The sequence below is a fragment of the Scophthalmus maximus genome, chromosome 8 (genome assembly GCF_022379125.1).
Source record: "Scophthalmus maximus strain ysfricsl-2021 chromosome 8, ASM2237912v1, whole genome shotgun sequence".
Lineage (NCBI taxonomy): Eukaryota > Metazoa > Chordata > Actinopteri > Pleuronectiformes > Scophthalmidae > Scophthalmus > Scophthalmus maximus.
Window position 1 is genome coordinate 17,349,267 of NC_061522.1, and position 10,505 is coordinate 17,359,771.

Sequence of the window (10,505 nt, forward strand, 5' to 3'; positions counted from 1 at the left end):
GGAAGGTTGTTCAAGGCTTAGTAGATATGTAAATAGGCATTTATTTGGTATGTTTGCTGTTATATATGAGATCGGATTTTACTCCTTATTTATTCCGCTATCCGATCCAATAATTTTGGCCAATATTGCCCCGATACCGATGTGGAATATCAAATAGGGACATCCCTAGTTCTTAGCGAACAGTGTATTAAAGGTTAAGTAAGGTCAAAGAGGAGTGGTGAGGGCAGTTCATTTTTTTTAAGGAGTGAATAAGGATAAGAAGAAAAAAATCAGTCTGCTCTCTGTGACCAGCGTGTACATTTGACCTATAACACACTGAACTAAGAAGTAAAGTATATTGCATTAATTTGTGGCTATTAATCTGTGATGTGGAGACGAGAGACTCCGGTACAGTGATCCAACGTGACCAATGCGAGGAGCAGGAAACCAGAGCAGCTAAATGGAATTCATTCATTTTCACCTATGCTTCCCCTGTTGACCCGTTGAATGGGAAAAAAAAAAAAAATATATATATATATATATATATATATATATATCCATTGCAATACAGCCCTGACCTCTTATCACCAAACTCTGCAGTTTCAGTGCAACATGAGCATTCATTTCACCTATAAGTACAATATTAATTCATCCTTCTGTTAGTTTTGTTTTTCTACGTCTCTTTAGCTGATAAATGCTCCACTGGGTTCACCAGCGTGTTGCTGGCAGTGGCTGTCTGCCGTCTGGTGCTGAGCGGGTAGAGCACAAATGAGCTTTTTTGGCCATTTTGGCCAAAAAAGCTCTGGAAACTGACCTGATGAGGGCTGCTGGACTGAGCTGAGCTAAAACAATGAGCTGGATGACGATTAAACGCTCCACAGAGCTGAGAAGAGCCTCACATGTAGAGAAGTGGCTTCAAGCTTCACATCACACACGTTCATTTGATCCTTTGTTAATATAAAATAGTCTGAGGAGCAGCTTTAAGTTTGTGAGTCTTGTGAGCGAATCAATACTTCCCTTCAATAATTAAGTAAGTAATAAGGTTCACAATACTAATTTCGAAATACAATCACTACCACACCCATGACACAAGTCAAAAAACATAAACTTCAATATCTAAGTTTCCAGGAATCAACCTTCTTACTTTCTATCAGAAAATTCTTTATTTTCTTATATTTCTTTGAGGCATAGATACAAAATATTTTAAAAAAAGTTACCAGTGACTTTAAGTTGATCAAATCATCTCAGTTTATTTAATTAATTGCTTGTTTCAACAATAAAATATGGGCCAATATATACATAATTGATCATTAGGTCAAATAATAACTTGCCGTTTCTGGAGTTTTAAATTAAATATATTAGATATAGGAGGACAATATACAGTAACAATTTATATATGATTACAATAAAAACAAAGCAAACATTACAATCATCTGTGTCTGAATCATGATTAAAACAACTTTGCCACCAAAGACCCACCTTTTGGGCTACAGTGCCCCAACATTCATTCTTTTAAGGTCCCGCTGGCAAGAGTGTGAGGCTCTGATGACATTTTCAGTTGGTTTCTCAGTCTGTTCAGATGAATCTAATCAAGTTGACGTTGATCCAGTTAAGAGGAGAAGCTTGGGCTGCAGGGATATAGTCTTTTAGGTTGTCACTTCAAAGAAAGCCATTGCGACATGTTAACACAGGAAAAAAACAGAATGAGGCAACAGTTTGATCATTGGGGGGGGGGGGGGATCGACCAAACTCGTCTTCATTCACAGTCCTCCAGTTCACCTTCGCCAGTGGTTTTATCAGAAATGTAATGGGATTCATTAGCAGAGTTTACTTCTGATCCCAGTGCAGAGCGGTGGAGGTTGCAGTGGGAGCAGATGCCATTGTAAAAACATGAAGTAAACCAAAATCACTGGCCTCAAAAAGTTGGATAATCTCAGAAATAGTCACGTGGAGCCACAGGTCAAAGTTTACTGGAGGACAACAAACAAGACTGTGAGGAAAGGTTTACTTAACCAGCCTGCGCAGCAAACGAGGCCAAATGCAGAGCTTCTTTTGCTTTTACATCCATTATTTTGTTCATCCAAACAACACAAAAATTCAGCTTTGTACACTGCCCAGCTCAAAACATCATATTAATCACCAAATCTATCCGGTGCCAGCCTTAGTCTTTTTGTAGGAGTTATCTCGGCATGATAGTACAGTTGAACCGCCACACTGGGCTGAAGAGATCAACATTCAAGGGGACTCAACTTTGAGACGAGGCAAAGCTCATAAAAGCGAAACCACTGACATCCAGGAAAAGTCCCATCATCACCCTACACCACCAGCCCAGTGCTGGCCTCCACCTCGCATTCTTTGCCATTCCCTCGGCCCAGCAAAGGGAAAACCAAGGTCCTTTGATTTTTGTATATATAATTTACGGCTTAAAGTCTCATCGATTCATAAGGTCCAGTTCTTCATTGAGAGTTGAAACGGACAACATGTAACATACATATCACAGAAGCAGTCCCATAATCATAAGAAGTTAAAAAGTGATTCAACTGGAAAAGGTATGGTGGTGGTGGGGGGAACTTGGAGTTCAACTGTGGAGGTTCCTTGACAGATATTAAACCAAGCATGTGAGAGGGCTTCAGTAACTTGGTGAAGGGCTTGGGGGGGCCGAACAGCGAATGACCTCCCACTGGCCACAGGGAGACAATAACTAACATTTCATCTCACTGTAGCTTGATGAGAGAGGTATTACAGGCAGCACAAACAAACACGGTCTCTCTCTGGGCCTCTGGAGCTGAAGCAGAAACAAAAGTAAAGAGAGTGAGATCATCAGTCAGAGATCAGATGAGCCAATCTGAGTGAGTCTAAGAATAACATTTTGTAAACATTGTTCCCCTCTTACCTGTTGCTCCCATGCAAGCTCTCAGCACCTTAAAAGAACAGCATCGAGAACAGAAGCTGTTGCCACAGTTACTGCAGTTCCTCTGCAACAAGAGCAGACAGAAAAAGTAAGACAAAATTAAATATGCTGATGACGTGATTCCTAAATATATCCCAGATTCTTGTCACAAGTTTTCAGTCTCACCCTTTTCTTCAGCACTGAGAAAACAGCATTGCAGCTCGAACAGTTTCCTTTGTAGACAAAGAAGGACAGAAAGACAAGTAGTTAGTGGAAAAAAATATAGTGTTATGAGTGTTTTACAACTTTTTTCAACTATCTGCTGAGAGCAAAGATATGAGAAAAACGGAAAGACTCATCTGTCCATGTCTCAAGTCTTTGGAGGAGTTGGAGCAGACTGACCTGTGCTGGTGGTGGGGTAGCGTTTACGCAGTTTCTCTGTCAGTTTGGACACCTTGCTGCGTATTGGCTCATTGCGGCTCAAGAGACCATTTTCTGAGATGGTGTCGTACTCCGGCGCTCCGAGAGGCCCATCGTCATCCTCCTGAGGGAGAGGGGGGAGAAAGGGGAGAGCGGAGGGGGATCAACATAGAAAACACGTTAGTTACTTACTGTATAAACTACAGTGATCTGAACTGGTGGTGAGGAAACCTGGCCAGGGGACAGAGCCAAACTCAGCAGTATGGCAAAACCGAATGAAATTGTGAGCATTTCAGCCAGTTCGATGGATAGATGTTTGGCAAATGAATCAAGCAGAATGATGGCAAGACACCGGTGGAATACATGCATTTACAGAACAAATACTGAGCCTAAGAAGATATAATTAGTAAAAAAAAAAGTCCCGTTTACACCTCTATACCCACCTAGACGTTCCCCTAATAAGACTTGTTAAATGGTCTATTTTCCCAACCCCCTGGAGACTAAGTGCTAGAAAACTAGGTTAGTACAATCCTGCAACCTGCAGAAAGCCAAACCTTTGACTTGAGGCACAAGAGTGGGAATGGTACGAGAGGACAAAGAGGAAGAACAAGTATTCTTCTTGCTAAAGAAAGCCATCCACCTCCAGCAAACAGGGTAAAGGGTAACCTGTTTCTGAGTATTTAACAGGAGATATTCCATAAGGATAAAGGAAACAACTCCGATCAGAAACCCAGAAAGAAGTCACCATTCACAAACTCTTCCAAGTATCACGTGTTGTGATTAATCAAAGAATATGCCTCTATATAAAACACTTCATTGGGCTCATAGTATGATTTCACATCAAACCACTAGTTGGTCAAACTGGTTTGAGGAAGGAAAAGCTGATTTATCTAATGCAATATGTCTCATGAACAATGCCAGTCATGCAGATAGAAATGGATGATGGATTATTGGAGATAACAATTATGGGCCTATTGATTATAGTGTTAAATATCACTATCACACAACCGTCACTATCATGCCAATGGAACAAACACGTGAAGACATGGAGGGGCGGATGGGAGTCACCAGGGAGTCCACTTACCACTAAGACCAAAGGGGTTTCCTTATTAGGATGCAGAACGACATATGAGAATAATGTTAACTCCCAAATACCAATATTCAGTGTGACTAGACTGGAACAAACCCACAAGGTCACGACACACAAACATACGACACATGACGTTGCTGTACATGTGTCAAGTAGTTCTATAGATCCCTGGGGGGCAGTGCACTAGCCTCTTCTAAACAGAGGGGAGCAACACTCACCTGCAGAGAAATCGAATGTTCCTGATTTCAGAAGACAGCAGAGAGAAAAAAACAGGAAGTATGAATTTTTTTTTTACTGACAACCAAATTGAGTGACGACAACAGACTAGAGTTGTTTAGCAGACAGGAAACATTTTCAGGATTAGTTCAAATTTGCTTATGTGCTTTATTGTTGCGTGTTAGATGAGATCAATACCACGCTCATGTCTGTACACTTAATATGAAGTTACAGCCAGGAGACTGTTAGCCTAGCTTAACACAAAGACTGCAAACAGGGGGCAAACTGCTAGCCTTTCCGACATTAACAACATTCACTAAATAGCACCTTATTTCTAATTTGTTTAATGGAAAAACAAAGTAAACAAGTAAAAGTCTTGCATGTAATCCACAAATTGTGGTTTTCACACAGATTATAGAACCTAATATGACACGTTTTTATGTCTGCATATTTGCTGTATTGACTGTGGATTCAATCTACTCCTTGAACTCTGCGAGAAAGCAGATGCACATATTACCCAAGCTGCAATGCTTATTTTTTATCATGATGTGTAATTTAAAAATCTTTTTAGATTATCCTTAATTTAACAAGAAATATCAGATGCCTCAATGTCTGAAATTCCCCCGTCAGATGTGTAATTATAAAGATTTCATCATTTAAGGCTGCCAGGTTTGGGGGAAGTGTAGTTGAAATGAGGACATATAGGTTTAAGACACTATTTACCTCAATGGCATCCTTAAACTCATCATCAGGCTCTGCTTCCTCAGCCTCCTCCACACTGCCAGGAGACAGGTCCTGTCATCAAAAACACACGCCAACACACACTTGTTAATATATAAATATTCAGCTATAGAGAATAGTGCAGACAGTCCCAGGATCAGCACCTTGGACAGTGATGAGTTTATAACAGATCCATATGAGCTGTTCTGGAAGATATTATAAACTCATTTTAATCAGTGTAGTTATCAGTTCACTGTTGCCTTGTTGTGACCGACAGTCCTGAAGTAAAGTCCTATTTATCTGAGCCCATGCTCATGCCATTGCTGGAACATGTAATCACAACAGATGCATGGATGGATTTGTGTTACATTACTGGATAAATACATTGAGAGAATGGGATACACTGGATAAGAAGCTTACAATCATGGTTGGTTTTAATGTAAATCACAACCACTAAATCCATCAGTGTTTAAACCTACATACACTTTTCTCCACTGTGCCATTTCTTCTCACCTCCAGACTGGTTGGTGTCGGGGTCCTGTCCAGCAAGTTGCCTTGTTCCTGTTCATCACACCGCCCCTGTGAGGCTTTGTTCTGGCCCACTTGGAAGAGATTCCTAATGTCCAACAAAACTGCAAGCACGGGGGAAACAACGCTTTACTTTAGCTTTACTTTAGCTTTACTTTAGCTTTACTTTCTTAAACAATTCTGCACATGCACTGCAACTCTGAACTTTTTTACACAATACCCAGAGGACATGAACATGTGAGTGCGAATCAGATGGACCAGACTTTACCCTGCCAGCTCTTTGGTAGCTGTGGTTTGAATAGAGCGGGTAATTGTGCAGAAAATTCAGCATGTTGATTAAGTTTCTATCCTGCATGCTCCCGCCAAGCACCACCCCTTGCCTAAACCGAATGGAATACATCCAGGTGTGAATGCATCTCACAGCAACAATATCAGGGTGTGTGTGCTGCACGTGTGAAAGGGCAACCCTGGGTAACGTCCACACCTGATTCTGCAGACACTGCCTGGAGTTCATATGTGAAAACGCCTCATGAGTTAGTGTTCGCCCTTGCTGCTCTCCCATGTGATAAACTTACCTCTGCAGAAGTCTCTGTTCCACAGGAAGAGGGCACTGTTGAGCCCAGCGAGCACCCAGCCCACAGGAGCAATGTAGAGCAGACACACCACTATAAACATTCCTCCATAGAATCTGGAGAGAGATAAAATAGATGTCAGGTCAAATTCATAACTTTGTGAGTGACTGATTTGATCAGCCACTACAATCTCTCAACCAGTAGGTTTAAATTTAATGCGATAATGTTGTAATCACTGACCTACTTCTGAATGAAAAATGTTATAAGCTGCTTACATGAGTTTTCTAACAGAAATGCTCCACTACTATTCCTGTTAACATATTTCAGAACAGCTCAGGGAATTAACAGTAAGTCACAATATGAAGTTATTATATGACACGTCTCTATTTGAATATGCCCTCACCAAATGTGAGTTGATTTAAAATGCAGTTTATATTTGTTTTACTTTTCTTACTTGTATTAGCACAGAAACAAGTAATTACCTATTTATTTCTGAACACTTACTAATTATCAGTGGCCCAACTATAGGTGATACCGTCAATCCCCTGTGGTGAAAGGTGTGTGTGTGTGTGTGTGTGTGTGTGTGTGTGTACACAGGTGCAGACCTTGATGACTTGGTGTGATTATCCCAGTACAGGACCTTGTGAATAGCTTCTGCTGACTGACAGGCTGAGGCCAACATGTCATCTAGGTGCTTCAACCTGGTGTAGACAGAAAAACATGCACACACATATATATAAAAAAAGAACAAAGATACATTTCAACCCATACACAAACAATTACCATGCACCAGTCATAAATGTATGTCTGTAAACTAGATACAAATACGAACTTAAAAACATTTTTTCCAAACAGATTTGCATTTGGTCTTACAGGTCTTTTACTTCCAGCATGGCCTCCTGTTTGGTGAGATGAACTGTCTGCAGGTCTCTGCGATGCACAGCGTGATAGCGGCTCCTCTGAAGCTCAGCTTCTGACGCTCTGCCCCCACACCTGTCCTGCCGGTAACCCAAGGCAGCCGGGGCCAACACCGCCACCACACCAACTGAGAACCAACCCACTGACACCAGAGAGGCAGACACAACAGTACATAGGTTGATTATATATTCAAGTGTGTTGTAAAGCACCACACAGAAGTTAGATCAGTAATAATGTCTAATGCCTCATCTTACCTTCATTAACAGTGCAGAAGAAAACATTAAGGAATATACACACAAGCAGAGAGCACAGGGGCATCTTCCATCTGAGAGATAAAAAAAGAAAAGCTGATGACATTGCCATTACTACGCGAGATCATAAGCAATTAAAATCACAGGATGATCAAACAGACCACAAACAAAAACATACATACCCGAGCAGAAAGCGGCTCAGCTCCACTGCATCTGCAGCTGGTTCTAGAAACAGAGCCATTCTCTTATAGGACACGACCATGTTGAGGAGGTCAAAGTTTGGTATGCACCGTGGGCTCCCCAACTCAGAGGCATCTGGAGACCCGGGGGTCTCTTTTGACAATGTGTGCACCAGCTCCCCCCGTTCCCCTGCGCCCTGTGAGGGATCGTGGGAGGCTCCGGTATTGTGCATTGTCATTCTGTGAAGAGTTGAAAAACAAAAAGTTGCATTTGTAGAATTGACAGCAAGAGCTACCTAACAACATTGAGCATGTTCCGTTCCAATGAGACCAGAAAGGCAGAAGTGACTCATTAATTGATACTGTCTGTACATCAAGTGGGCAACAGTGGGGAGACAGCAGACTAGTTTCAGACCTCTGGATCACACTCATATTCACAATTTCGTTTACCACAACTCAAGTGAAACAACAGCTACGGAGTCTAAAACCTCTGACTGAGTCATTAAAAAGCAACTTAGAGGTTATATACACAACATTTTAAACATTAATAACACTGCCAACAACTATTTTCTGAGTAAAGACAAAGAAGTGTGAATTCTATTTAGATTTACCCCCTATAACCTCGGCCTGCGTTCAATGAAATTATTTTTCTGATTCATTCATTTGAATGATCTGATATTAATCCCAAGATTGAACTTTGAACGTATGCATTTCATATGTCTATGGCCTTTTCTCATGTATGCATGTATTTATGACCCGATTAGTCTCCCCCAGCCTTATGGCCACGCAAGAGAAAAAAAACATGGCAGGCGCTGCTCCACTGAAGCCATCGCCAAGCTCAAAGGCAGATCCGGTTGCATTTCCTGATTTAAAAATTATGAAGACGGTGGAGAGTTGGACAAAAGCAAACAATTTGCAAGATGTGCAAAATGGGGGTGAAATACTGTGGAAAAAAAAACAATCTCTGTGGCCATTTAACACCCCAGATATGCAATCTACAAGAAAGCACATACAAACTACATTCACACTAAATGTAACGGACACAAACATCCAAGAGTCTTTACCAACTCAGCAACAGATTCCATCCGTCTCCACTGACATAGTCACTGGCCTCTATGCTGCTTTGAGTGGTTTACTAACCATGTTTTGTGATTTGATAAAGCTGCAAACACATGCGAATTGTGCTGTATGAACGGTATTTGATAACTATTGATGTGCATATTTTGAGTGCCACATTGAAACGAAGTGCAACTCAACCACTTGCAACTCACTTTCCATCAGGGGTGGTAGTTATAAAGATCTTTCAACTTGATCTTAAGTTACTCTAGGTCTTTCTCGGGAGTCTGGATAGTAGCTAATAAAAGTATTCAAGAGCGAGAAAGTTTCATCTTGCAAATCTTGAGTATAAGCTTTGAAACTAAACTGGGATACTGGGTAATTGTGCGCGTGCGTGCGATGAGGGTTTTCTTTACACAAAGTGTGGGTACTCCTGAACGCACCACTGAATTAGCTTGGCTTTAAGGGTGGAATCATATTGAGATGTTGTGGTCAAACTGCATTGTTTTTACATTACATTCATCAAGCTTTTGTCCAAAGCGTCTTACAATAAGTGCACTCAACAGTGAAAATATTACTGAAAAAGTGCAAGAATTAATACAGAGTTCATAAACATTCATCAAATAGGCAAAAGCCGCTTCAAGGGCTTATTTGTAATTATGTGCTGTCTGTCTGTCTGTGTGTATGTGTCTGTCTGTGTATGTGTCTCTGTCTGTCTGTCTGTGTGTATTTGTCTGTCTGTCTGTGTATGTGTGTCTGTCTATCTGTCTGTGTGTATGTGTCTGTCTGTGTATGTGTCTGTCTATCTGTCTGTGTGTATGTGTCTGTCTGTGTATGTGTCTCTGTCTGTCTGTCTGTGTGTATTTGTCTGTCTGTCTGTGTATGTGTGTCTGTCTGTCTGTCTGTCATCACTACTTGTACACAAGTTGTCCTAACGTGGAGCTACTGTACGTGCTGCTCTCATCAGAGAGGACGGCCCGAAAAGGACACGGAGGAGGATCATCGAGACTTCGGCCCCGCCGGCGACAGCTGCCTGGTGGGAAGGAGAGGACTTACCCCGAGCGGGGAGTACGGCAGCAGCCGGCTCGCGAGGCAGAGGAGCTCAGGCGAAACTAGCGAGTCCCAGCGACTTCATCCGCCCGGAGGAAGGGAGAGCCTCCGAATTCAACCGGCCCGGTCCACATGGCCGCGGCAGCCCGCCAACCTGTCGAGGCGAGTCGGTCACCGGACAGCGTCGGCTGGTCCGCGGGGAGACTCGACGGGGAAATGGGGTCGTTTCGTTCACGGAAGGCTCCTGGCCGCGGCTAAGCTTTGTTATTAGCTCCGTGTTGTTCCGGGGACGTCCGCTTCCGCGTTTCGTCCAGGCCGAAGAGTTGATATCAGAAAAGACGATGCAGAAGGGAGAGGGCGTGTGTAGTCGATCACAGAGCGGGATGATCGGGGCTGATGTGAATCAAACAGGAGTCAACCGTTCAAGACGAAATAACACAGCAGCAATAATTATTGAATTATGTTTTTTCCTCCCAAAATAACTAACATATTTCACAAACCTTGTTTGAAAAAGAATGTTTTGACATTAATTATGTTCTTCCCCACTGGGAAGTTGATGTTGTATGTGCATCAGAGGTTTCATGTTTCCATTTCAAGTTGCCCATTGGACCAGGATGACTTGTCCTGTTCGGACAA

At 42.1% G+C, this 10,505-nt stretch overlaps 1 protein-coding gene across 3 annotated transcripts; it reads right to left on the reverse strand.

The window, feature by feature from the left end:
* Window positions 1-1,209: 1,209 nt before the first annotated feature.
* On the reverse strand, window positions 1,210-10,195 carry zfyve27 (zinc finger, FYVE domain containing 27). Of its 3 annotated transcripts, XM_035636369.2 has the most exons (14): window positions 9,876-10,195; window positions 7,767-8,003; window positions 7,588-7,658; window positions 7,289-7,475; window positions 7,021-7,116; window positions 6,419-6,531; window positions 5,829-5,947; window positions 5,319-5,390; window positions 4,598-4,618; window positions 4,374-4,394; window positions 3,272-3,413; window positions 3,056-3,102; window positions 2,873-2,954; window positions 1,210-2,764 (listed from the first exon to the last, which is right to left on the reverse strand). In XM_035636369.2, the coding sequence occupies exons 2-14, from the start codon at window positions 8,000-8,002 to the stop codon at window positions 2,694-2,696; spliced, it is 1,278 nt and encodes a 425-aa protein (XP_035492262.1). In that variant the 5' UTR covers window position 8,003; window positions 9,876-10,195; the 3' UTR covers window positions 1,210-2,693. The 3 variants fall into 3 exon arrangements, with proteins under 3 accessions (XP_035492262.1, XP_035492263.1, XP_035492265.1); XM_035636370.2 differs by lacking the exon at window positions 4,374-4,394 and having other exon boundaries at window positions 9,876-10,194; XM_035636372.2 differs by lacking the exons at window positions 4,374-4,394; window positions 4,598-4,618 and having other exon boundaries at window positions 9,876-10,193.
* Window positions 10,196-10,505: the final 310 nt, after the last annotated feature.

Excerpts from the sequence above, each read along its gene's own strand:
- zfyve27 (XM_035636369.2), bottom strand. The coding sequence starts at position 8,002 with ATGACAATGCACAATACCGGAGCCTCCCACGATCCCTCACAGGGCGCA. Across the intron at positions 7,476-7,587 it reads CTTCTGCACTGTTAATGAAG|TGGGTTGGTTCTCAGTTGGT; the intron begins GTAAGATGAGGC and ends CTCTGGTGTCAG. Across the intron at positions 2,765-2,872 it reads AGCTTGCATGGGAGCAACAG|CTCCAGAGGCCCAGAGAGAG; the intron begins GTAAGAGGGGAA and ends TTTCTGCTTCAG.